General features: G+C 41.4%; 1 protein-coding gene across 10 annotated transcripts in view; it reads left to right on the forward strand.

Moving 5' to 3' along the window:
* Window positions 1-17,706, forward strand: part of slmapa (sarcolemma associated protein a) — a 63,224-nt gene extending 45,518 nt beyond the window's left edge. For 7 of the 10 annotated variants that reach the window (XM_032513736.1, XM_032513738.1, XM_032513740.1 and 4 more), the window contains 10 exons: window positions 758-838; window positions 1,322-1,381; window positions 1,623-1,748; window positions 1,943-2,017; window positions 2,201-2,301; window positions 3,590-3,794; window positions 3,893-4,010; window positions 6,068-6,239; window positions 6,698-6,832; window positions 14,679-17,706. In XM_032513736.1, coding sequence (XP_032369627.1) covers window positions 758-838; window positions 1,322-1,381; window positions 1,623-1,748; window positions 1,943-2,017; window positions 2,201-2,301; window positions 3,590-3,794; window positions 3,893-4,010; window positions 6,068-6,239; window positions 6,698-6,832; window positions 14,679-14,852 — 1,247 coding nt within the window. In that variant the 3' untranslated portion in view covers window positions 14,853-17,706. Of the gene's footprint in view, window positions 1-757; window positions 839-1,321; window positions 1,382-1,622; window positions 1,749-1,942; window positions 2,018-2,200; window positions 2,302-3,589; window positions 3,795-3,892; window positions 4,011-6,067; window positions 6,240-6,697; window positions 6,833-9,536; window positions 9,625-14,678 lie in introns of all 10 variants that reach the window. The other 3 variants (XM_032513739.1, XM_032513744.1, XM_032513737.1) reach the window with 2 other exon arrangements.
* The last annotated feature ends 8,857 nt before the right edge of the window (window positions 17,707-26,563 follow it).

Below are 26,563 nucleotides of genomic sequence, written 5' to 3' on the forward strand. Positions count from 1 at the left end.
GTAACCCTGTCCATCAATAAAAGGGCCGTCAAGTGGTATTTCAGACTGGTTGTGGTGTGATGACAGCTCCAGGTCACAACGACAACACAACAGAAACTCTGCAGGGGTATAAATGGCATGTAGTTCTGTAGTGACTCTGTATTCCCAAAGGGTAAAAGTGCTGACAGGGAGACATCCTAGCATTGCGACCTCTGACCCCTGTCTTTGTTGTTGTGAGAGAGCTGAATGTTTGTCGTCCACACACAATGCTCAGGCTCACCAGCAACCATTTGTGGAGGCTATGACACGCAATTCATTTTCTGTGGACACACACAAAACGTTTTATTATTTTTATTTACCCTAATTTCCACTATGCATTTTCCAAGCTATCAACCTTAACCGTAACCTCCACAACTACACGGCTAACCCTCCAGCAGTCAAACACACCGGGACAGCGAATGGTACTAGAGCTGCTCTGAACCGCTGCTTTTGTTGTTTCGGTTTCACCACCTGAACCCTGCTGTGTTTCATTAACTATAATCCAGGCACTACACTACAAGTGTGTGCATGTGTGGACATACACACATACATGCGGGAACCTGTTTATAAAATGTTCTATGCCCTTCTGTTTTGGTATTGTCTTTTTTTTGTTTTTCTTTATACATTTTATTCGGAGGTTTTTTTTGATCCCCCATTCTGTCCCCTCCTGGCTAACTGTGTGCGTGTGTGTCCATGTGTGTGTCTGTGTCCGTGTGTGTGTCCGTGTCCGTCCACACAGGGAATCCGATGGATGCCAAAGAGTCCGACATGTCAGACACTCTGAGTCCCAGCAAAGACCGCAGCAGTGACGACACATCAGGTCAGTAAAACACACACCGAGTCATGTCGTAACCAGAATTATATTTATGTTGAAGTGTGTAAGTCTCATTTATGTGATCACTTCCTCAATCAGGCCTTTCATCAGTTTTAGTTTTTTTTTTTGCTGTTAACCTTTCCTTTCAAAAGTCTGTTCTCTGCATCTGTTACACATAGAGCATCTAATGAACTTGTCATGGAATAAGATATAAGTAATGTACAGAAAATTACTTATTTCACTTTTTTTCTCATTTTTTTTGATCATTTAGAATATATATATATTTTTTCATCATCTTTGTGGAACCAGAAGACATTAAAAACACTGTTATGGATCTTTGTTAATAAAAAAAAAAAAGTGTGTATACACGCAAGTTATATCTGGTTGTTTTCCTTTTGGCAATTTAAAGCACTTTGTAAGTTTTTTCAAGTCTTTTATAAATGTATCCCTCATTAGAATGGATCAGAATTAAATATTGGTTTGTTTCAGACGGCAACATGGACGACCAGGAGCTGAACGAACCACAGAACAGAGTAGCTCTGCTCAAAGGTAACCATGGCAGCTTATCTCTGCTTTGTAGTTCTGCTCAGTGAAGCTGTAAGAAGTTAAGAGTCAGTGATACAGTAAACTGTCCATTAGAGGGAGCTGTCCGTTAAGAGGCTTCACTCTTTGTTTAATTTTCACTTTATTGATTTGTAGTGTATGACATGACCATTACATCAAGAGATTTTTCATTAAAGAAAATTAATTTAAAAAAAGGTTAATTATTTGTGTGTGTGTGTGTGTGTAGCGGAGTTGCATCGGGCCGGTCTAGAGCCAGAAGACACGGAGCAGGTCATCCACCACCTCCACAGAGAGCTTCTGGACGCCCAGGACTTAGCCAACACTGGCAAGCAGAGATGTCTGGAGCTACAAGGTATATTATAGATAGATATTATTGGAGTTGGGACTACATCCTAGCTCCAATCAGGATGCACAAATTATTAAATTATTTATGATGTAAGAACATTGGATAAAAAAAATCACTATGCTATTATCAGTGCACTTATATGTAACCGCGCTGTGTGCATGCAATCTGTTTTCTAAGCTGCTGTCTGTGTCTGTCTGTAGCTCTGCTGGAGGAGGAGAGGAGGAGTAACTCTCGGCAGACTGAAGAGTCGACCAAACAGATCCAGTACCTGCAGAGTAAGGAAACACACACACACACACACACACACACACACACACACCACACACACACACACACACACACACACACACACCACACACACACACACACACACACACACACACACACACACCCCCCATTTATGTGTCACAATCTACCTTGCTCCCACCTCACTTCACTTTGTTTGTGTGTATGTTTAGCTCAGCTTGGAAAGCTGCAGGCCGACATGGAGGCACTGAGGGAGCAGAGGGAGAGCACCATCTGCACCACCAGAGAGGAGCTCTACTGCGCCCAAGAGGAGGTTTGACTCCTATATTACCCTCCGACTCCTCCCCAGGAACCCCAGGACGAGTAGCTGTGCTTAAGGGCACAGCTAATAGGGATCCTATAACAAACTAATCTAAAACTGACTCCCTTTTACTCCCTTCTCTCTCCTCCCAACTCCCCGCTAACATCCTTGTGACTCCTCACAATGCCCCTTTGATTCCTCCCAGCTCCGTCTTACGTCCTCTGACTCCTCGTGATTCTCTTTTATTCCCTTCTGTCTCCTACTGACTCGTCTTGTCTTACAGCATATTCTTCCCAGCTCCTTGTTAAGGCCCATTCATGCTAGTAAAAGTGACCCTGCGATTCGCTGCAGGGTAGCGCTGCAGTGGGAGTGTCACTTTAATGGCCCATTTGTGTAAAATCCTGTTGTGTTCTTTATATTTTTTTTTATATATCTTTACTTTATATTTCACACTTATTGTTTTCCTTCAGATCCTCTATAGATCTTGACATTTCCAACCACACTTGAAGGAAGCTTTATTTCACAGAGAAAGAGAGAAAGAAAAGCGTCGGAGCGACAGCTGTTACACAAACTCCTGGGCAGTTCAGTGCTTCTGTTTAGTTTTTTTACCCTCATAGTGTATTAAAAAACTTCTTGTGGCAGCAATAGCCTGATTGCTGGTTACATAATTGGCCGCTGCAGTGTGACATCGGGTTGCATTTCTCCAAAAGTTGAATCCATCTCAGCTTTTTGCCGCTGCGTTTTTTCCGTCTCCCCCTGCAACCCCCACCACAGCAGCCTCAACATACTACCCCCATTTAAAAATCAATAGAAAGACCCGTTTGCGCCGCACCGTCCGAGGAATGCTGCAGTCAATGTAAACACTCCTATTACTTTTCTGACTCCTCTGGCTCCGTCTGACTCTCCCATCATTTCTTTAACTCGTTTAACTCTACCAGACTCCCTTTAACTCCCTTGTCTCTCCTCTTGAAACCTATGACTCCTCCCAACCGTCCTCTGATTCCCAGTACCTTTTTTTTATTCTTATTCATCCTATCTGCCTTTGACTGACCTTAAAAGTCTCTTTTACTTCTGTCTGTCTCCTACTGACTCCCCTCTAACTCCCTCTGACTTCTTCCTGCAGACTCCATCTTGTATGAACAGACTTTCTTTGTGTCAGTTTACAATAAATCATAGATAGATAGATAGATAGATAGATAGATAGATAGATAGATGATAGATAGATTTTTTCTTTCTTTTCACTGATTTTTAGAATTCATGACATTACTGACCGACTTGTGGATTGTGTTTGTGCGGTCAGATTGTCGTCCTCCGGCACGCCATGGAGGCAGCCACGGCGGAGCGGGAGCGTGAGATCGCCGCCCTGCAGGCCGAACTGGGCAACGTGCGATCTGACCTGGAGCACTGGAGGGACACGGCGGCCAAGTACGAGGGGGAGATCAGCCGGCTACAGGAGGCCTTCACACAGCAGCAACACCAGCAGAGCTCCGCCAGCCAGCTGCAGGGTGAGCAGAGAGTCCACATGCCAACGATACTCTATTCGTCTTTGTTTTTTTCAATAAACGCACAGATATTAATTGCAACTTTACTCCCTCTACTTCAGCGGAGTGTGTTACGTTGCAGCAGCGGTGTGTGTGTTTGCAGCAGGACTGTGACGACCTGAGAGGTGAACGGAAAGCTCTTATGGACAAACTGCATCGCCTGGAGACTGAGCTGAGCAGGTACACACCAGCACACACATTTTAAATGCTTCATTTGAATCCACCAGGTATACACGATTTTTCACATTAACACGTTAACACTTACAGACTGCAACCAAGTTTAGGTTATGTTTAACTGAGATGGATCAGAACTCTACCTACTGTCCTATTTGTTAAAAAAAAAAAAAATCCTAGTACCTACAGCCTCGCTCTGTGATATTTGCAACCTGGAACTGGTGTTTGACCGATTGATTGTACAGTTCAAAAACACAGACCATTAAAACATTTGTCCTTCATTTACAAAACACAGTCACTGTTCAAGATGCTGTTAGAGATGTTACAGAGAGAGATATCAAACCATAGTGGCATCTCACAGGAATGTTTGTACAAAATGACTTCTCTTGGTAACACGTCTTGGACACACCACAAGGAAACGTGAAATAGATTGTCCCCGAAAATATAACTTTCTGGTCAGGAGGTTAGGAGCATTTTCTGAAGCCCCAAACATCCAAGACGTCATTGTTGCTCACACAGTCAAACATTATTAAATGCAGTATTTCTTTTAATGATTGATCACACTCAAACAAAAAGTTCAATTTTAGGCAAGGTGTGCCTTTTCTAAAAATACATTTAAAAAATCCAAACACACCCAAAAAAAAATTTGCACAACCATAATTTCAATTTAAATACTCAAACTAAACTTTGGCTGACATAATCAAAACCATTTCAGGGAATTGCTGTGAAAATAAAAACTCTATATTAATAACTCGTAACTGAATCTAAAGTTGAGGATCGACCCGGGACACATAGGGAATGCGTGTGAAGCTGTGTGAGGGTGGGTGTTACAACTGGACCTATGAGTCTCTGACAGCTGTGATCAAGTTATTGAATTCTGGCTCAGGACAGCTGACAGGAAGTCCACAGGTCCTGACAGGTTGAAAGTTTGGATTCAGCGTTAAAAGAGGGACTGAGGGCAAGAAGGACTGGAGGAACTGTGGGGTCCAGCTGATTCAGACAGAACCGGACGAAGTGGGAGCGACACATGACTGACGGCCGACTGAACCAGACTGAACAGTCAGCAGGTTAACCGACTGGAGCTCTGTGCTCTGTCTATTCTCCTTGGAGAGAAAACACCTGCACGGCATGTTCTCATCGAAGCCGAGAGCTCAGCAGGATTTTATGTGAGCTTCAGCTGTGTTTAGTTTCAAATAAACTGTGAGTGCCATTGGCAGCACTTCTCATGAATATCTGAAATGCACCACTCGGTTGAAACTGCAGATGTCAGCTGCAGCTCACTGTCCCGTCCCTGTTGAGATTCACAACCTACAACAACCTCCCTACAACATGTGGCTCTGGCCCAGGAGGGAGAGTGGTTTGAGAGTGGCCTTTAACCACAAGGTTGACGGTTCGATCCCCGGCATCCCACTTTCCACATGTTAAAGTGGCCCTGAGCTCAATACTAAACCTCAAGTTGTTTCCCAGGAACTTTAAAGCGGTCTACTGCCCCTAATGCTTAGAACTAGATTAGATTTTTTTGTGTGTAACTATTTCCTAAATGTCTTTTAATGATCATTTGGAGATTAAGCCAAATTCAACAATGTCAGTGTAGTTTAATGAAAAATTCACCTTTTAGCATCTCAAACAAAAGATGTTTCCCAACTGTTCCCCAACACAAGCATGGTGCAGTGTTGCCTCATTCAGGCACATGCAGTGAATGCAAATGCTGCTAACCAAAATAATATTAAGATATTCCACAACTTATTGTTATGACTAAAAATAAACACCTGCTGCCCTGATGTCAAAAGAGGTGATTACATTTTTATGAAATGTAACATTTACAAAATAGCAGAGGTTGTTTAACGCACAGCAAAGGCCTCATATTTAATGAGTCAGGCAACGGTTTATTCCTAAACAGTGATTAATTGATTTATCATCGTACATTTGCTCTCCTGGTAATAAATCAGAGCAGCACGATGCAGTGTTGGGCACAAAAGAACTAGTTTTTAGAAGTTGGGATAAGTAGGACTCAATCACTCCCAATTAGGGGATTTGACAAAAAAACACTTGTTTGTGTTCAGCACCAGGGAGCAGAGTCTGGTTCTCAGCAGCAGTCTGGAGTCTCTGGAGAAGAGGGAGGAGGTTCTCCAGGACAAACTGGGTTGTCTGGAGAACCAACACCTGCAGGATGCAAGCAAGCTGAAGAGCCAGCTGGACCAGTCCCTGGCCCACACGCACACACTGCAGAGAGAGGTACACACACACACTGCGTCCTTGAGGAATTGTCGAATAGGCCCCAGTGAATATTGAATTGTATTTTTGCTTGACATGCCCATTCCTAGTACACACACACACACACACACACACACACACACACACACACACACACACACACACACACACACACACACACACACACACACACACACACAGCAGAGAGAGATACACAATCCCTTGAAGTTGTTAAGTTGTCACTTCTTTATGCATATGTATAGAAATACAATTTTGTGGTGTGTGGTGTGTGTGTTTGTGTGTGTGTGGTGTGTGTGTGTGTGTGTGTGTGTGTGTGTGGTGTGTGTGTGTGTGTGTGTGTGTGTGTGTGTGTGTGTGTGTGTGTGTGCTGTGTCGGTCTGTGTGTCTGTGTGTCTGTGTGTCTGTGTGTCGTGTGTCTGTGTGTGGTGTGTGTGTGTGTGTGTGTGTGTTGTGTGTAGTATGAGGAGACACAGTCCCAGCTATTGGACCTCCGTCAGCACTATGAGAGAACAGAGAAGGAGAAGCTGAGCATCCACCAGGAACTGGAGCAGTGCAGGAACAGCCTGAAGCTGCTGCAGGACAAGACCAGCTCTGTAAGTACACACACACACAATCACACACACACACACACACACACACACTTCTATTTAATAATACCAAAGACCATATGAACTATTTGTGTTTTAACCTTTTATCCTTGTGTTCACTTAGCTTTGAATCCCGAGGTTTTCATAGTTGTTGTTTTTTCACTTAAAGGTACAATATGTAATACTGATGCTAGTGATTAAAATAGTTACTGCCGTACAAATTCAAAATACTGGTTGCCAGGCTGAGACCGCAGCATCCATAGTCTCAAGGAGCATCCACAACAACGTTGCTAGACACTCGTCTCACATTGCCTGACATTACTTCACAGCACAGCGGAGTAGCTAACGTTAGATGCTGTATTGACAGTCAAAGAAGCCCGTGCTCACGCGGAGCTCTGTACCCAGCTGACACACTTTTTGGGGCTAAGAATTATGGTGAGAACCGCTAAAAACACAACAACCTCACGGCCCTCTCCACCTGACCTAGAATTACGGTAGAAACTGCTGAAAAACCACTACCTAGCTGTGCTTTTCCACCCGACTGAACACGCTTTGTCTTGGAATTACGCTTCCACGTGGCCGGGTTGACTCAGCGGGTAGAGCAGGTGCACATATAGTTGGGAGGTTTACGCCTCGACGCACAGGTCCAGGGTTCGAATCTGACCTGTGACGATTTCCTGCATGTCTTCCCTCTCTCTCTCGCCCCTCTAGCTAATAAAGGTGGAAAAGCAACACAAAAAAAAGAATTACGGCAACAATCTCTAAACACACTGCGAACTCACGGTCCTGTCCTCCTAATTTACAGCCCCCCTCTTCGGCTAAAACATAGTATTTCATCTTAAAATGTTTCCTTAATATCTGATGATGCATTGGGGTTATTTTTGGAGATGTAACAGAACATATATACATATTGGACCTTTAAAGGTTAATGCAGGAGAAGCACCAGACTTGCTGATGGACTCTTACCCACCCAGCACTTCAGTCCACAGCCTCCTTCCTCACTTCTTACTTTCTAACTTTGGACACAAAAAGTCTTTCCAACCAGTGTTGTTTGAATCTCCAAATGAATCTGGAATCAGACCTTTAGTCCTGTTAGAGGACCGATGGCAACCTCTGTGGTGGACATGAACATAAGTAGATGGAGTGAGTAACTAAATATAAATGATAAGAAATCATCACACATCATCGTCTCTCCTGCCTTTCCATCCTGAGCTGATCTGTAGCAGCTGTTAATTTGTGAAATCTCCAGGAAACGTAAATCAGAAGATCACGGCGAGGTGGAGCAACCTCTTCCTCCTCCTCTGTTGCCCTTCTTCCTCTTCTCTCATCCACCTGTCTTCAGCTCTTCTTACTCTTCAGTCTTTTGTTGACTTGATGGTATATGTGTGTCTCGTTCCTTCTGATTTTTGTTTTGTTTTTCAGAATAAAAGTCCTGATCCAGATTCACAGGATCAGCAACACTTTGTTTTAACTGATATTTCGAAAAGATATTTCCTCATTCTACAACTTTGGTCTTATTTTCAAAGAGTTATCCATCATTTCTTCCGGCTCATTCTATGCAGTAACAGTCCATAGCTGAGGTCTGGGAACATGGTGACGTTGTTAACAACACAAGCAGATTAGAAACCAACATTCGTGTTCAAAAACATTATTTACGTCATAATTTTACCATTCACTTTTGAAAGTGCACTTTGTAAATATTTTACACTTCAATTTTGACCGACCTTACCAACTGTAGGTAGGTAAGCAGGATTTTTCTGGTGTTCCCACTTTCATATGGTATTTTATCGGACTCTGTACAGTGGAGCCACAAAAGGCTTTATGCAACGTTTTTAACATATGCTGCAGTGGATCCCAACACCTTACTTTGAAACAGACTTTGATGTGTAAATTGGTGGAGTTCCCCTGATTTAAAAAGTTACCAGTGTAGTTATTGGTTAAAGTTTGTCATTTGCCACCGGTGTGTGTTTTGCCTTGTCAGACTTTGTTGAAGTTTGTGATGGTGGTATGTACAATATGATTAGTACTAATTATATAATATATAAAATCATATTAGTACTATTAGACAGAAATGAGGGATGGAACTTTGAAAGTAAGACTCAAGTAAATAATATTTCTTTTCTTATTTTTTTTGTTCATTATTTATCTGCACCAGGCACAGAATGTCATGTATATGCAAATGTTTTTTGTTTTTGTTTTTTTTCTTCCAGCATTTATAGTATAAACCTGTTAAACATCAGATTCCAAACATTTCACTCTGGCCTTTAAAGACAAGTGGACTGTCATTGCTGTCAGCCAGCAGCTGACGTACGGACCAGTTTCTGAGTATAAACGAGACGTTCTGGTGCAGAAAGATAATGAGCTGAAATCTGTTGCCCTTTAAAATAAAGCCTGGTGACGGATGGCACTTCTCCTGTTGTGTTTGAATGTAGCTGTTGGATGTGTAGCACTGGTGGTGTGGCTTTGTAGAACCGGCCAGCTCAAAATAAACCTGCTTCCCCCCCCCCTCTCTCTCTCTCGCTCTCTCTCACATATATACATATATATATTTATATATAGATATATATATCTGTGTGTCTCTCTCTCTCTCTCCCTTCCTCCCCCCTTGCTGTAGCTGCTCCATCCTCCATGTTGGTTTTGGTTGATTTGCCGGCTGATATCTTCTTGTCCCTCTGCTCCCTCCCTCCCTCCCTCCTCCCCCCCCCTCTAGCCATCCATACTGCAGCCTGTCCAAGCCATATTCATTGGCCTTGTCCTGGCTCTGCTGTACTGGTGTTTCGGCCAGTTGTGGTAGAAAGGTACACACCGACATGACATCAGTCTATCTCTCTCTCTGTCTGTCTCTCTGTTGCCTCCGTCTGTATCATCTGTGGAAGGAAAGGTGACGGAGGTGAAAACATCGTACTGATCTGTGATGAATTCAGCGTTGCGTGAGAGTTAGATAAGAAAAGGAGTCGTTCACTGTTATCAGTAAGCAATTCTTTTACCACACGCAGTCTTCCTTTTGCTAAAAATGATTCTTCTTCCCAAATCTAAATCACGGCCATGACCTTTAACCATCAGTGCTCCTATAAAAAGTATTTTTTTCTATCATCTACAAGGCATTAAATATGCATCCATGTGGAATTGTGATGGTTATAATTAGGTTGAGATGTGTTTGGACAATATTTGATTTGATCAATTGGATCAGTTTAAAATATAAAAAGAAACTTGAAGGGCACTCGGAGAGCGCAGACCTCTGCCAAGGCATGCCCAATCTCACAGTGTTATAAATATGCATGTTAACGTAATTATTTCCCACGTCTGTGGATCCAAAGGAAGAGAAGCCTATGCACCAGTGAAGGCAAACAGTGATCAGAGTAATACATTTAAAAATGTTTTTTACTAAGTTAGTTTTTATCCTTTTTTAATAACATCATCAAATGAGAAGGGAAGACGAGTTTGAGGTAATTTAGGCAAAGTTACATTTTTTAAGTTTTAAGTATTTTGCAATTGTACTCATCATAGTGCAGACTGCTGTTAGGGGTTCAACCCTGAATTCTGATCAGTAGGACGATATCTTCACCTCCTAAACGACCCTTTTAAGACGCAATATCTTCATCATCATCTTCACGGCGGTGTGTGTTTGTCAGACCTAACTGCATGCCTGTCAGTCTGTCTTCTGCTCGTCTGCAGAAAACTCTAAACTCTCTAAAAGCTCTTTAAAGGGACAGGCTCCCACCAACCACAGATTTAAAGTTTAAAGAGATAGCTTGTTCCCTTCACTGCCTGCAGACATTTTTTGTTTTTCATCATCAGGGAAAGATTAGTCCTCCGAGTCCCAGAAGAAAAGCTCTCTGGTTTGATAGTTTAATTTGGTAGGAGAATGTGAGCAGCTGCTGATCTTTTTGCGGTAGTCCTCCATAATCAGTGCAGACCGCTCACCAGGAAGCTCGAATAAAAGCCTAATGTTCTAGATTTGGTTTATTGTCAACAATAAGCTAGTCCGTCTCTCATCACGTTGACCTCCCTAAAGCTGGTCACTGTATGTAGTTTTTAGCAAACATTTCTCAAACAGGAGTTTTTTTGGGGACTTATTTTTCAGCAGCACAATAATCCACATTTGAGTATTTGTGGCAGCAGGAGAATGCGTGTGGGGTTGAGCTGCAGTGTGCTCATGGTAATGAGGTAACATGTCACCCAGTGCAACAGTGCGGCTCGTTAATGGGTTTTTAAAAGTTTCTGGAGTAAGATCTATCAGGCTCCAGATTCTAGTAGATTCTAGGGCTGTCCTCGACTGAAGAAATTCTTATTCGACTCATGATCTTATTGAGAGATCTCTGAAACCGAGTTTCTCCACAAAGACTCAAAAGCACCACTTTAAATCTTTTACCAGCGATGTGCGCCTAAGTCTCCTTTCATTCAGCATAAAAACGGCGTTACAAAAATTATTGATTAGTTGACTAATCGACCTAAAAGGGGCAGCTGATGTTAGCCTCTTGGTCAAAGTATGGCTGCACTGTAAAAAGAAAATGTTTAAAAAAAGAAAATACTGTAAAATAACTTCCTTGTAAAAATACAGTGTATTTTTGTAGCATTTTTTATGAAATCTTTATTTTTTGGCTTTTTAATTATGGATTTTCTCTTTAAGCATTTTCACTAATTTGATCTAATTGAACTTGATCTATTAATTAAAAAATAAATATTGCCATAAATGACTAATTGACCAAAACTACCAATTAGTCAACTAATTGACTAAGAGGGGTCAGCTCTTAAATACATTCATTGGTGATTTGCACATGGGATGAGTTGACATGAGAAGAATATCACCAGATTTACCCTCAACCAGACTTTTTCCTCTAATGGAGTCTGCTGAATGGTTAGTTTGAAGTGAGAGACGGTTCAGGGCCGGTTAAAACACAAAGTACAAGGTCAAATCAAATTAAATATCTCAGGCAAAATTCAAGGGAAAGACAGTACAGTGTATTTAAACTCAGGCTTTTTTTATGTAGATTAATTTTAACTATAATTATTGACTTTACAGAGGTTCCAATTTATGATGAATTGATGTGAAAAGAGCAGGAAATTTGCAACAATTCTTCCGATTTTAAATTACAACCAAATTATTCTGAATTGTTTAAATTCTTGTTGATCAAAAGCAAGATTCTGCGCTGGTCTGAGCAGTTTAAACACCGTCAAGTCGATGTGAGAATCTCACTTTTAGAGATGGTAAATAATCCATCAGCGTGACGCTAGCTGAGGCTGTATTTCGGACTCCCCTAAAACATCTTGTGAAGAGAGGTTTCCCTTTAAAGAGCCGGGCTCTCACCCTCACATCCGACCTTCTCTTATTGAAAGGCCTCCCTCATTCATTCATTCATTCTTCATTCATTCATTCATTAACGGCTCCTCTCCTTTCAGGGTTTTGGGTGCTTTTTTTTTTCTTTTTTTTTTAATCCCTTTTTCCTCCTGTCTTGCTACGGGTTTGTTTATTTTCCTTTCCCTACCTCACCCATGTTGCCTAATCTCACTTTTTTTCTCTCTCGGATTTACCTCAACGGGTTTGTTTTTTTTTTTTCCTACTCTCCATTTTTTTGGTTTTAAAGCTTTTTTTGAATCACTGCGTGCATCATTTTTAAAACATCCATCTTCTGCCCATCTGCCGCCCCCCTCTCCTCCCTTTCCCCCCTCTCCCTCTCTCCCTCCTCTCTCCTCCCCCCCTCCACCCCTCTCTTCCTCTCTTCTCTCTCTCTCTCTCCTCCTCTCTCTCTCCCCTCTCCCCCTTTCTCTTCTCCCTCCTCCTTCTCTCTCTCCTCCCCCTCTCCCCTCCTCCCCCCTTCTCTCTCTCTCTCCTCTCTCTCCTCTCGGGTTTTGGGGTTGGGGTGGGGTCCTCTCTCCTCTCTTCCCCTCCCCTCCTTCTCTCGTGTGTGTGGGGGGCCCCGCCAAAAGGAAAATCTGAAACTTTCTGTTTTTTTTACCCCGGGAAAACCCCCCCCCGGCCTTTTTTCTTGCTGTTCATCACTTATTTATTTATTTTTCTTGGGTTTTTTATTTTTTATTTTTTCCCCCTCTTTCTTCTTAAACCCCAAAAAAGATTTATTATTATTTTTCAGTTTTAAAATTTTTTTGGGATGGGTTGTGGGAACATTTTACTATAAAAACCCGTCCTTCCTCCATCACTATTATTTGTGCACATACCTCTCAAAAATGGAGAAATTATTTAAAAAAAATAAAAAAAAGTTTTTTTTTTTAAGGTCAAACCGTCTTTGACAGCAAACCGACTAATAAAAAAGGACGACGATTTCAGACCTTGTTAATAATTCCCTCCCTGCTTCGTGGTGTGAAAAATTAAGGCTAATGGGGTTTTATAAAGCCAAAAAGTAATCAAAAAAAAAAAAAATAAAACCCCTTTTTTGTTAACAGCACTTCTCCAAAAATGTCATTTAGCTGAAAGTGACCCGCTACCTGTTGGGGAACATTTTAGAGAATTTTTTTGTACTATCCAAATTTTATTCTGGGTCTCATCTCCCTAGACCTCAAATCTGTGCCCTGTGAAAGATCCCTCAACGAGCCAGTTTTCCCCCCTTTAGGTTTTTTCCACAGTTTTCAGTTTTAAGTAAAGCCGATAAACTTGCTCTGTAAAGAAACACTTAAAGTTACTCGTCAAAAATGACATTTACAGTGCTGCTCATGAGTATATAGGACCCCTGCTTAAGTTTACCAAAAGAGTAAAAAAAAAAAAAAAAATCTTTTGGAAATTGATCTTAATGCCTTAATTAAAAAATTAGGGAAAATCCGACCTTTTAAGGACACCAATTTTCTTCGTGAATGAATAATGTATCGTAAATAAATAAATGTTCTTCCTTAAAATACAGGGGGCATACGTATACCCACTCCTATGTTAAATTCCCATAGAAGCAGGCACATGTTTATTTTTAAAGGCCAGTTATTGGATGGATCAGGATACTATGCATCCTGATAAAGTTCCCTAACCCCCCATCATCACACACCCTTCATAGAGATCGGCATGGGGAACTTTCCATAAAATCATCTCTCGATGCAAATCAAACCGGCTGTTAGGTCAACGGAAATAAAACCACAAACAACTTGAGCAGGGGTTCCTGTACTCATGAGCAGCCCTGTATTATCTCCGTTATCACCTCGTCCTTTTAGACACTGTCAGGAGAACGAGTGCAGTTGTTGGAGGTGACTGTTGGTAAAATTGGGCGATCTGATTTTTTTTTTTGTGTGTGTGTGTGTGTGTGAGAGTAGCAAACCTCTGGAGTACCAGTGGAAATAATGAACAGTCTTAAAATTACACTTGATATCATCAGTAGTGTATTTGGATATATAAGAACGGTCTGACATCTTTACATTTTTATATTTGTTAGGCTGAAGTGTTGTTACATTTCTTTGATATTTTGTTCTTAAATTCTTCCCTTTGTCACACACCGGCTCCATGTCTGGTGATTTTAATGATTTGTCAGTTTTTAATCGTTTTAGGATTACACGTCTGAACCCTCGCACGTTTCCACTGATGTTTAACAACAAAACATGAATGTGCTTTTTAGAAAAAAAAATTCCAATTAGATAAATAACGTGTGCTTAAACGATTAAAATATCTTTTGGACTTTGGGAGCTTCGTAGGCTTGACTTTTTTTTTTTTTTTTAATCATCTTTCTGAAGCCCTCTTTCCCTCTGCTCCTCTTCATCTTCTCTCTTCTCTCTTTCCTGGTTTCGGTCTTTAGTCCAGTTTGTGTCAGACAGTTGGCATGATGAAGCAGACTAACTGGGTCTTTTTGTTTTTGTCTCTCTCTCTCTCTCTCTCTCTCTCCCCCTCTCCCCCCCTCTCTCCCCCTCCCCCCCCCGACAGAGCGGCTGGAGTCCCTGGATGCCGGTCATCGCAGTCATGGTCGCCGTGACGGCAGCCGTCCTCTACCCAGCCTCTCAAAAGCAGCTCCACCTGAGAACACAGACACAAACACACACACAACACACACACACACACACACACACACACACATCACACACTCACAGAGCGCTGTGAGGAGAGCATCACTGCTTTACTTGTATAAAGTCTAATTGTACATAATTGTAGAGGGAATATAAAGGTTGTGGTTTCTACAGAGGATTCAGAAGCTTTTTTGGTTTTATTTTGTTTTTGTGTTGTTGGTTTTTTCTTGCAGCGAGGAGTTCTGTTGTCGTTTTTATTCTCGGCTCTCTCTCGGCTGTGGTGGGGCTTTTCTTATTTTTATTTTTATTTTTTTTTGGGAGGGTTTTCCGTCTCTCTGCTGATTTCCGGGTTAACAAAGCGCTCTCCAGCAGGCCGAGCTGAAACGGGATGGAGGCGAACGCAACACTCTCCAGCAGCCTCGTCCAGTCAGGGGAACAGGATCCGCGCTCCTCTTCAGAGATTTCATTGGCTATTGGAGTCTGTCGGTAGGCGGTGTTCACCTGTTGCTGCGTCAGAACTGGTTTTATTTGTTCGGACGGACCGGGCTGCAGCGCCACGCCGGTCCGTTGAGGAGAGTTCTCAGCAGGACTGACAGATTTAGGAGTGTAGGATCTTTATTGAGGAAAGTCCTACAACATGCTCATCTTGCCTTTAAACCGTCCCCGTGTTCAGCTTTAATTTTACTCATTACATCCTTTAAAACACCTCAGTGCTCTTTGACATCGTCAGTACGAGTCATCTGTCTGGATGTCGGACTCATTTCAGATTTTACCTGCAGATATTTGGTGCCAGTGTACCCGAAATCTTTAAATTTGACTGTTAAGATAGACACAATTACCTTTTTTTTTTTCTCTTGTCAGGGTAGAAAATTGATTCAAAAAAATATTGAGTTACCAATTTGGCAAAGCGGTTTCTAATCACGTTAAATGCCATTCGTTGGTTTAGCGCCAAAGCTTCTTATTATCTGGAGTCTCTGTTTAGACGGGCCGTTTTTTGTCAAAAGGAAGTTTTAGTAAGTTTAACCTTCCAGCTGATGTTCTGCGGCTCGTGTTTGCCTCCCTGTTCACACAGAGTAAGACCACGCAGTAGATCTGCATCACATCAGACTGATCTGAGTTCAGTAAAAGAAGACTCTCAGCTCCAGATGTCAGTGAAACGATTAAATCCCCGTCAGTAAAAACTCCAACATGGTAACTGTACATCGGCGCTGTCAGATGAAGACAACGAGTCTGTTGATCTGGATCAGAATGGAGGTTTCTGTCCTTCCTGATCTGGTCCGTCAGGCTGCTGCAAAGTGTTGCCGTTGTTTCAGGAAGCTCTGCTCTCTTGTGGTTTTCGTCGGCCATGTTGGATGTCTAACGTGGCATTTTTCTGGTCTTGTTTTTTTCCTCCAGGGGTGTTTGTTGTTTGGGGTTGAAACTTGAAGCCAAATTTTTAAAATGAAAATCTGATTTATTTTCTTTTGTTTTTGTTTTTTCTTCATTTTTCGGGGAGCAGAAAAAGGGGGTCGAAGTGCCTCTGATGTAACTAACACCACAGTTTGTGTATATGTGTGAACAAACACACACACAACCACACACACACACACACACTTTCTCCGAGAAACGCACTTAAACACACACACAGACACACACACACACACACACACACGGTGTCTTTGACTGCCGGAGGTCTGTTATTGCGGAGAGAAGCTGTACGTTGGGAATCCGCAATGTCTTACCGGCTTTTTATGGAGTTTCGGTTGCTACTCGTGGCCTTCTTTAAGCAAAAGATTTCCATGACAACCGAGCTTACTTTATCCGCTCCCCAAGTCCGAGATTGTGGCTTAAAGCTCAGGAAATAGCCAGTAAGTGGACCTAGATTTGAGATGGTTTTGTCAAATTATTATTGTGGCTTCTCAACGATTCCCGTCGTCTGGATGGTGATTTAACGGCTGATTTTCTGTTTTTCTCAACAACTGTTTTACAAAAACCCATCGTTCAACAACTTCAGATCGTGTCAGGACAAGTCAAGAACTGAGGACTGAGTTCTCAACAGAATATCTGCTGCTAGCTTCAGTGTTAGTCCTTTATAGACATGGAATAGGACACGTTTCTGACTTCACTCATCTGTTAAAACTGATGGGTGTCTTTTACCTTAATGTTTCTTTATAACAGCTTCATTAAAACGTGGCGGGATGTTTAGGGAACGATCCACGGAGAAAAAGAAGGAACTACTGAGTTTATCGCCTTGCCTCTTGCACCATCCTCAGAACATTTTTGGGCCCCACCAGTGGTGAAAATGTCAGAATAAAATTGTCTCCAGTTTTTAATCCAATCAAAAATGTCTATTCCTGTTGAGCAGTGAACTTCTGAGCCTCGCAGAGCTGCTAAATGTTCCTAAAAACAGGAAGAAAGTCGGCTTCTCTCCAGGCGAGCTTGCAACACTTCAGACCTCCGCGGAAACGTTTTTAGCAGACATTAAATTATTGGGAGAAGATGTGTGTGTGTGTGTTGGTGTCAAGGGGAGTGTGTGTGTGTGTGGTGTGTGTGTTGGTGTGTGTGTGTGTGTGGTGTGTGTGTGTGTGGTGTGTGTGTGTGTGTGTGTGTGTGTGTGTGTGTGTGTGTGTGTGGTGTGTGTGTGTCGGTTCACACTCTGGACTCTGTCATCGTTCGTGTACTCTATCTCGTCTTCGTGTTGAAAACATTTTAAATAAAGACAACAAACAAATATTCCTGATGTTTAAAGAGAAAAACACTACAGTACAGAGAGAGAATTGTAAAATAAAATGTTATTGAATGATGTGCTACTAGACTTATTTTGTTAAAATTGTTTAGAGATATGAGAGGAAGCTTTGTAGAGGAGATGATGATGATGATGATGATGATGATGTGATGATGATGATGAGTGATGTGTTGGATATGCAGAGCGATGTTGGATTAAAGTTGTAGCAAGCTGACCCACCAAACCAGCTTCAGGTGCATTCATTCACTCACAAACCTCACAATGAGACTGGAACGCTGCAGATAATCCCAAATAATCAGGGCCCTTTGAAACAGGATTTAAACTAATATAGCCTTTATTATTATAGACTCACGGCCCATAAAAACAACAAAAAGATACAGATACACAAGGTGTGTGTGTGTGTGTGTGTATGTGTATGTATATATATATATATATATATTATATATATATATATATATATATATGATGTATGTATATATAATATATATATTTGTTGTATATATTATAACTATATATTATTTTAAGCAATTATATAATCAGATATTTATATTTATATACTAATTAATAATATTATGGGGTGACATGATATCAAGATTAAAATTCTGCTGTTAATTCCCTTAACTTTTTTTTTTTTAAAGCCAAGTTGTCTTGAAGTGCAGGATGCTATTTTGAAAACTAAGTTGAAACCACTCAGCCCTGGGATGAAACATTTTACTGTATTTGCAGCAGCATTTAGTCAAGGTAAGATTTTACTCAAATACGTGTGTAATAATACTTTCTTGGGGGGAGCACGTGCCAAATAAAGATGAGAAAAAAATAAGATGATTTAGAATAAGTATGTACGTGTTCAGTAAACTACAAACCCCAATTCCAATTAAGTAACGCGAATCGGCTTAAACTTATATTCAATTTAATACACTACAAAGACAAAATTCAAAACTAAACTTCACATAACGTTTCTACTTTGTAGCAATTCTTTATGAGACAACACATTTGTAATTTTTAGTTTACACCAAATATCTAAAGACTCTATACATGAGAAAAAATGTTGCTTCTTATTTTCTGAATATAACACACAAAATAACCTGTTCTGGAAAATGAATGAAAAATAGTTTTAATATCATTTATTCAAATTTGTTGAGCCGGATAATTCCCTTGAGATCCAAACATAATAACACAATCATTACATAACAACAGAGGAGTGACAGAAAAATTAAAAAAAAATACAACTAGCAATAGGACAATGTACATACAAAAAGAAATAACCCGTTCATACTCATCCATACATTACATTACATTACAGTCACTACGTGGCCAGCAGAAGGGTGTGAGTGGATTACTAACTACAGTCAAATATGAACATTAGGTAGAAAAATGTTAGAAAATAAGCTGACTGCATCGTTGATGACGCTGGGAGTTCATCTTAAAGTGAGCAGACAAACCAAAGGAGTGGAATTGATCTTATTTCAGCAGGTAAATTATTCCAATCTGCTGAAATGGAAATAATAAAGTACAAAAACCCTCAAATTGCAGACACGAAACCAAAGACTGCGTCAAAAACACAGGTCTTGACCTGTGTGTGTGTGTGTGTGTGTGGTGTGGTGTGTGGTGTGTGTGTGTGTGTGTGTGTGTGTGTGTGTGTGTGTGTGTGTGTGTGTGTGGTGTGTGTGTGGTGAACAAACACCCATCAATCATCCGGCAGGAGCATGATGTCATCTTTATTAGGGGTTGCAACACGTTGAAGGAATTAACTCTGCACACAGATCTCTCACGCCATCGCTAAGGTTGAATTAAAAAAAAAAAAAAAAAAAACTGGAAGAAGATGTAATTTTTCGGAAGGTTTTCAGTCTTGTTCGACAACTAGTAGAGCTGTCAATATTTATGGATTAATAAAACGTAAGGATTAATATAAATTAAGCTACTGAATTACTACTTTGATAATGCATTAATCGGTTTGAATAATTTTTTAATGAGAAATAAGAATGATCTGATTCCAGCTTCTTAACTGTGAATATTGTCTAGTGTCTTCTTTCCTCTAAACTGAATCTCTTTGAGTTGAGGACAAAACAAGACATTTGAGGACTTCGTCTTCGTCTTTTGGAAAACACCGATTGACCTTTTTCCCAATTTTCTGACATTTTTACGTATGTCAGAAACCAGTTCGGGATCTGACGCCGAGGGATCCAGCATCTCTCTACAGGACCTTAAACCGCCCAGTCCACGAGTCCATGACGGGACGCGCCGTGTAGGCCGGGCCACCGTCGATCACCCGAGGAGGACGAGGCAGCGGGGGACTGAGGAGGACAGGCTCGGGGTAGGAGACATGTACCTTGAGGGACCTCGGCAGCTTAATCCGGATTCCAGCGGGGCTGAGGACCCTCTCCACCACAAACTGGCCGATGTACTTAGGGTTCAGATTCCTAGACTCGGTCCGTGGTGGAAGATCCCCAAGTTGCCCGCCAGACCTTGTCCCCCACAGCATAAGAGGGTGCAGGAGTACGGATCCTGATCGGAGACCCTCAAGAGCCCGGGCATGGTGATGCCAGTAGAGACCCGAAATCTAAAATCTTGACATTTTTTTTATATTTCTGCTTAAATCGGTTCATGAAGCTTAATTTTTCATAATCATCAAGGCAGAAGAAATGATCACAAATACAGGTTATTTAAGTAAAAGTACATCCCTTAATATTCAGGTATAATAAGGGATATTTACTGTGTATATATTTTCATTTTCATTTCATATCTTTATTATACAGGAAAGTTAGAAAAAGCAACATTACATCACGATATAAAAACGGGCCTGAATCAGATTAAAAACTGGTTTTCAGCAGGTTCCTGTTCTGCAGAAACATAAAACATGGTCCAGCACGTCAGGACAGACGTTAACACAAGACATCGATCTGGAAAAATACATTTCGACAGCTAAAAACAACAATACAGTTACATAAGGACAAGGACATTCATACAAGACATCAGCTGGGCTGGACAAATACGAACAATGCAAACAAGGCTTGGACAACACATGAGCAAATTATATATATACACACATATATATATATATAGGCAATATATAGATATATATATATATATATATATATATATATATATATATATATATATATTATATGGTGTGTGTAGTGGAAGATCCTGAGTTGCCAGCCAGACCTTGTCCCCCACATCATAAGAGGGTGCAGGATTACAGATCCTGATCGGAGACCCTCTAGAGCCATGCCATGATCCTTCTCCTGAGAGGGGAACAAGGGGGGGGGGGGGGGGGGGTTGACATTTTGAACATGTTAGAGGCTAGAAACAGGTTTATAACTTGCCCTGTTTAAGCTGTTGGGGGCTAACGCTAGCAGGAGGATACCACGGTGTAGGCAGCACCGATCGGTTTGGTTCTTCTCTCCACTGACAGACCTCCACATTTGGAAACAACTGAGCTACGTGTCGAAATCAACCGGAATGCTCCTTTAATTAACTAACAAACACTGGGCTGACACTCACGCACAACGTGCGAGTACTGGCTAACGAGCGACATGTCACAGCTTAATTGGTGCAGGGATGAGGACCAGGACCAGGTGAGTAGATGGCTGATAAGAAACAGGGGAGTGCAGTTTCAGGTGATCCTGGAATTTCCCCCCTAGCCCTCGTTGCCCGGCAACGGGAACAGGGCACGTTCAGGAACGTCGCACAAAAACACAAAAAAACAACCCAGGCGGACGGGGAAAACAAGCTCAAGGGCGGGCGGTGGGTTCGTGACATTTTTATAGACCAAACAACTAATCGAGAAAATAATCGACAGATTAATCGACTGCTGGTTCGTGCAGCATGTTGCGTGTCTAAGGATTGTGGGTAATTTCATTACAGGGGTGCATCGGCATCGCTTCTGTTACGTGACAATGAATCTCGTTGTACGGTGTTAGTCAATAAAAGAGCATTCTGTGTGTCGTGTGTGTTGTGCTAGGTGTTGGTGGTGTGTGGTGTGTGTGTGTGTGTGTGTGTGTGTGTTTGTTGTGTGTGTCAGTGTTTGACTTTGATTCGATAAAAAGATAAAAACAACAAACCAAACTGATAGAAAATAACAGCAGAGCTGCTGATTCACACAGAAACTCAACACGCCTTTAACCCTCCTGGTGTCCTCGGGTCAGGTCTGACCCCCTTTTTAAAAAACCTCTATATCTTAAATATGGGTTTATTTTTAACCAAATTAGCACAAAAAAATGGATCGGATTCCAGACTACGCTCTTTGCAAACACAACTGATCACTTTTATTCCTGACCAAACTCATCTGTTCGTTCCTCTGATCTTAACTATTACTCAAAAATGTAACTCAAATATAGGTCTAATTCTATGTAAATGAGATTTATTAAACATGAATTCCAAAAAGTAGTTTAAAACCAGTGGTGGTATTGGGGAAAACTAAAAAAAACAAGTCTGAAAAAAAGGATGAAAATGTTACATTTTTGTCCTGTTTTTGACCCGAGAGGACAACAGAAGGGACAAGGGGGACGGGGACGGGGGGGGGGACGGCTGGAGAGATGCCACTGCCAGGTGCTCTTGGGCAAGGCACCGCACCCACCCAATCGCTCAGGGCACAGCCCACACACTTTTTGTGCATGTGTAGGTCCTGAGCGTGTGTGGTGTGTGTGTGTGTGTGTGTGTATTTCAGATCTGTGTGTAGTGATTACTAACTAAACAGAGTGTAAATTGTAATTTCTCCACTGGGGATCAATAAACAGTATTAATTAAATTAAATTAAATTAAATTAAATTAAATTAAATTAATAAATTAAAATTAAATTAAATTAAATTAAATTTAAAAAAAACTCCGGACCTTTCATCTCCCAGTCTTCCTCTTTACTAAGAGCAACTGGACTAATTACACAAATTTAAAAAAGGACATTAAGCAGCGGTGGAATGTAACTAAGTACATTTACTCAAGTACTTTACTTATTTGAGGTACTTTCTAACCTGCATTTCCACTTTCTACTTCTACTCCGCTACATTTAAGAGAGAAATATTCTACTTTTTACTCCATTATTCAACTCACTTTTACTTGCATTACATTATAGATAATACATAATATATACATTCATCTGACGGCTTTAGTTACTAGTTACTGAACAAATTACATATTTGTGCACACAAAAACACACGTAGGATATAAAATACAATGTTTTATTAGAAAAAAACTCAACAATAAACAGGTCTACAAAAGCATACAGCTGAAATGATTAATAGTAATAATAATAATAATAATAATAATAATAATAATAATAATAATGATAATAATATTGTAAACTATTAATTTATAAGCCGATTAAACACGATCGACTAGACGGTTTTGATCGTTTCTGTTTCTAAAATGTAAGGATTTTTCTGCATTGAGTACTTTTACTTTTAATACTTAAATACTTAATACTACTTTAATACTTTAATACCGATCATAGCCGGCTAACATACTTTTACTTAGGTAACATTTTCAATGTAGGGCTTGTACTTTTAACAGAGTATTTTTACAGTGTGGTAGGCTATAAGTACTTTTACTACAGTAAAGAATCTGAATACTTGAAGTATTTAGGGAGGTGAAATCCTGAAGGAGGCAGTAATACAACAGAAATGATCCCGACTGCCCGTGAATCTCACACAAAAAGAAGAAGAAACCCGAGCTTTCAAAGCGGCACCTGAACGCAGCAGCAGCCAGTCAGTCTTCAGTGAGGTTAAAAAACCCACTTCAGACCAACTTCGAGGACGACCCGAGGGACGACAAAACCCGGACCCCGGCCCAACTTTCTGTCACATTCAACCAGAGTCCGAACAAGAGGCGATAGAGATAATTAAAGATGCCGGCCACCGAGAAGGACCTGGCCGAGGACGCTCCGTGGAAAAAGATCCAGCAGAACACCTTCACCCGCTGGATCAACGAGCACCTGAAGTGCGTCAACAAGCGGATCGGGGACCTGCAGCTGGACCTGGGCGACGGCCTGAGGCTCATCGCCCTGCTGGAGGTCCTCAGCCACAAGACCATGTACAGAAAGTACCACCCGAGGCCCAACTTCAGGCAGATGAAGCTGGAGAACGTGTCGGTGGCTCTGGAGTTCCTGGACAAGGAGAACATTAAGCTGGTCTCCATCGGTGAGTAGACCGCGGTCCATTCATTCGTCCGAGGCTCCAAAACCAGCAACTTCTGACCCCCCAAGAGTACTTTGGCTGTTAGTGGGGAGTCTACACATGTCAGGGAAGCTGGTGTTACTAACTTGTCCCAGTAAAGTCCCCCCCCCCTTCTCCTCCTCAGTTTTCCCAGTTTATTCTCCCTACACCCCCGTGTATAGGCTACCCCTATTGTCGCGGAGAGCACGGACTTCCGTTAATAATGTAGCGTTTTAAATTTCTAACTGCTTTTTCCACATGAACCGATCATCAAACCTTATTTTAAATTATGCAGCCTATTTGAGTTTGACCCACTCGTCAATTCGGCAAATATATAATCCACCAAGGAGGACCTAATAAATATTTCCTTTAAGATATTAGGCGTAGTAAACTTGCTGCACGCCGTTGCTGCCGCCCAGAATCAAGAGGAAATAAAACCACTTTTAAAAAGTTAGTATTTAATTAAATCAAGCGACATTGAGTGTTTTATGTTATGTCAAAGTAAAGAGTGGCTTCATTAGGACGCTTTTGAAATCCTTGGCCTGTGTTTGTAATGTTGGCTATGCACTTTTCCCGGAGACCAAAGTTCAATCCGTACCTTTTGTCCATTCATTTGCAGACTTTCCCGAGTCTCTTATCAATACGATTACAAAAAAAAACGATCTATTAAAGGGTCCTCGCGTGGTCTAATGGATTCTATTACACGTATAAAGGACATATCCTCATTTTAGTCAGTTTGGGTCCTGTTCATCTACCTACACGCAGCACTTAACCAAACTGTGTTTAGGAATCGTGCAGTTTAATATCATCTTGCCTATCCGCGACATTGAAGAATTGCAAATTGTTTAGTTTTACTACTTGGAGAATTGAAAAGAACTCGTCTTCAAATCGGCATACACATAACCCACAATTACACCAATGATTTACTGAAAAATCTCAGATTGTCCCCGGCAGCCATCGCCCTGCTGCATCTCCCCTCGGTGTAACGTTTGGGTGAAACACGACTGTGAGAACTGGAACCAAATCTGCTCTTAGCTCCAGATTGGATCCCACAGTAATTACTGTTCAACATGTATCATGTTGTCAACATCAGCATTAAAGTGGCAGATTCCTGAATGGAGTTTGGCATGTTGTGGGTGTAGAGTCTCCACATAACAGCAGAGTGTGTTTTAATGAACAGGCTCCCGCAGAGAGGAGACACACCTGGGTTAATGAGCCTGGCTCCCTGTGGAGAGGTGGAGAGGTGAAGTCTCCGGGGTGAAAATATTTCACCCCACGAACTCCCAAATCCAGAGAAAACTCCAGATCCGTCCTTACCTGCTGCTCAGTCACTCTGCTTGTTGTGTCCAGAACACATTGACCACACATCTGATCTTAATTCATTTAGTGTGGCTTCCACCCAGGCTGCACCACACTGACAGATAAACTACTGCTATAATAATAACTACAATGATAATGATAACTACAGTTATTTCACATTTGTCATATAGTCAAAGTCTGCTTTATTGTCAATTTCTTCACATGTCAAGATAGATAACAATACCCAGGAGATCTTTTTAAATAAAAACACTCATATGTTGTTGCTTGTTCTAAATAGTTTGATTTAAATTAGTCCGGCATTATGTTAGGAAGCCGTCCCAGGCATATGTGGAAAAAGAAAAATGATCAATGTTTGAGGTTTGTTCTTTCTGATTTGTCATGTCGAGCTCCCGCGGTAACAACAGATTACTATAAAACTGGTTCCTCTCTTCCATAGCCATGTTTGTCCAGATTGTCTGTCCCGCAGAGACGTTTTCTTATCTCTGCTGGTGGTGACACAGCAAGGAGGTGGAAGAATTAAATCAACAACGGGCATCGCAGCCGCTCCGTCACACAGCCGCTCTTCCGGGGCGTTTGTAAATCTGTGCTGGAGTTGTAAAACTGGGGAAGTTTTGGTTGGATTTGTCATTCATGTTTTTGTCAGTTCTGGCCCTGTTTCTGGGAGAAGAGAAACGGAAGAATGAGGTTTCGAAAGGGAAGCGTAAATGTGTAAAATGAAATGTGATTCTGATTTTTGTAACGGTTGAATGAACTTACTGGAAGTCGCTTTGGATAAAAAGCATCAGCGAAATGACATGTAATGTCATGCCGAGTGAGAGGGCTGTAATGAAAGTCATGAAAACTGTGTGATTCGCTTCAGGAAGAGAGCACTGCTGTTTGTCTTGCAGTTTCTTGGGTTTAGCTGGAGGCCCGTCCGTCTATTTCGGCTGCTTATTAGACAGAAAGCTTGATGGGACATCTTCCTTGAAGTTGCCTGTACACACAGGGAGATTAGAGCCATCTTGCAGAGAGTTGGTCCCCTAAAATCCAGACTAGTTTTGAGGGTAAGCCTGTGTGATGAACGTCATCACGGGTAAAACTTTGACCAGTCAGTCAAATCTTCCAGCAGAGAGTGAAAGCAGCAGGAGAAGAAGAAGAACAGCCTGGGAACTGAAAATGTACAACTGAAGTTGGGTTTTGGTGTCACCAGAGGCCCCATGCACACGCATTACGATGATATTGGGATTTTAAACCTATGTATCTGTGACAGTAAACTGAATATCTGGGAGTTGTGGACAAAACGAGACATTCGAGGACGCCATCTTGGGCTTTGGGAAACATAGATCAACCTTTTCTGAGATTTTATAGACCAAACAACTAATCAATTAAGTAATTTAGACAACAATCAACAGATTAATCAACTATAATTATCAGTGTTAGTTCCCGCCCTGTGCTTCTTATTGTGACTCTCTCAGGGAAACCATGTGAAATACATGTGATGTCTGCTAGGTTTAGAAGACTTGTCTTGTGTTTAATACTCGCAGCAGTAATACGATATGTAATGATATAAAGAGCTCAGCCGCATTCATTCTGCACGTCAGAACGGTGTTTATTTTGGAACATTAGGACAGG

Source organism: Etheostoma spectabile, chromosome 4 (assembly GCF_008692095.1).
Source record: "Etheostoma spectabile isolate EspeVRDwgs_2016 chromosome 4, UIUC_Espe_1.0, whole genome shotgun sequence".
In the NCBI taxonomy this organism is placed as follows: domain Eukaryota; kingdom Metazoa; phylum Chordata; class Actinopteri; order Perciformes; family Percidae; genus Etheostoma; species Etheostoma spectabile.